The 1555-nt window shown below is 47.8% G+C and overlaps 1 protein-coding gene across 1 annotated transcript in view; it reads left to right on the top strand.

Moving 5' to 3' along the window:
• The window catches only part of LOC116043224 (homeobox protein engrailed-1-B), a 5729-nt gene continuing 4174 nt past the window's right edge, over positions 1-1555 (top strand). The window contains exon 1 of the mRNA XM_031289799.2: positions 1-959. Within this exon, the coding sequence (XP_031145659.1) occupies positions 410-959 (550 nt within the window). The 5' untranslated portion in view covers positions 1-409. The remainder of the gene's footprint in view (positions 960-1555) is intronic.

The following is a 1555-nucleotide window of genomic DNA, read 5'->3' as shown; positions in this document are numbered from 1 at the left end:
GATTGGCCTGCTGCGCTTTGTGATGTTATTCATGTGAGAGTGTGTGTGTGTGTGTGTGTGTGTGTGTGTGTGTGTGTGTGTGTGTGTGTATGCGCATGCTGATGTGATGTGAGGACTTTGTGAAGATCCGACTGTCATGCAGCGGTGTAAAGCTCTGGGTGTGTGAGAGCAATGCGCAATAGCAACCATAGCCAGTCTTATAGTAAGTCACCGAGCATGACGCGCCGGAGCGCCTTTACGCAGGCAGGATGTCCACAGTTTGCGAATAATTACACCAACCAGCAATATTTCGGAGAGAAAATAAGTATGCTTTAGTGCTTTCCTGTTGTCATATTTTGGATACAAACACAGGCCTACAAAGTGGAAGTGGGTTGAGAGAAGAGCAGCCACGTTCTTCAGAGAAGCAGCGATGGAGGAAGAGCGGGACTTGAACAGCACGGATAGCAGCGAGGGAGAGAGCGTCTCCCCCTCTCCCAGCTTGCCCTCGCCGCCCCTGCTGCCTCTGCAGGTCGCCCAGCAGGCCCACAGAACCACCAACTTTTTCATCGACAACATTTTGCGGCCGGACTTCGGCTGCAAGAAGGAGCACGGCCTGGGCCCGCGGGAGAGGGCGCAGACCTCCGGCCGGGAACGCGTCCACCCGGTAGTGAGCAGGCCGAGCCTTCCCGGGACGCCGTGCCAGGACTCCAATTGCAGCAGTGACAGCTCGTCGTCCTCCGCCTCCTCTACCTCTTTGGCGAGTCCCCAAAAGAGTAACGGCAGCGGCGGAGGAATCGCAGCCGCCTCCACTGGGAGCAGCGGCATGAAAGCCGAGGAAAGAACTGGCGGCGGGGCCGGGGAAAACACGTCCTCCTCGCTGGTGGTGCTGAACGGCACCGGGGCGGCAACGCCGGAGAGCCAGCCGCTGCTCTGGCCTGCCTGGGTCTACTGCACCCGGTACTCGGACAGGCCCTCATCTGGTAAGGCAATAGTTTTATGAAGAAACAAACAGTCTGCGCGTGCAATTCGTTTTATAACGGAGGAACAATAGGCTACTACTTCACTTTTGTTAACTTTAATCCTTAACTTTTCTGACTCAAAACACCAAAACACATTTATCCCAGCCTACATGTCGGGAATTTTAATCAGGAGATCAAGGGAGTTTTTTATTTTTCTTTTTCTTTAATAATCTAAAGCGGGAAATACTATTTTATTTAAGACCACAAACTCAGCTGACCCAATCTTATTTTTACTCATATATCTTTCTTTCTTTTTTAAATGTAAATTCATCTTAATCCTACTCTCGAAAATGTAGGCGAACATATGGAGTTTTAAATACAGTTTTTAATAATGATAATGTTTATGTCGTCAGCTCAGAGTTTACCCTTCTTTTTAATTTCTAAGAATGGTTTCTTTCTAAATCCTTTAACTATTTAAATGTCCAGTGAGGTTTGTTGTTTAGCATAATATGAGATCAGTTACATATTAAATATAACACGCTCCAGTATTCCCATCAACCAGGACGCAATGCAAACTAAAAAAAATAAATAGTTTGTATTTGACATTTTATGATTTC

Source organism: Sander lucioperca, chromosome 8, assembly GCF_008315115.2.
Source record: "Sander lucioperca isolate FBNREF2018 chromosome 8, SLUC_FBN_1.2, whole genome shotgun sequence".
Lineage (NCBI taxonomy): Eukaryota > Metazoa > Chordata > Actinopteri > Perciformes > Percidae > Sander > Sander lucioperca.
Note: the sequence above shows the minus strand (reverse complement) of the source record. Positions and strands in the feature narration are given on the sequence as shown.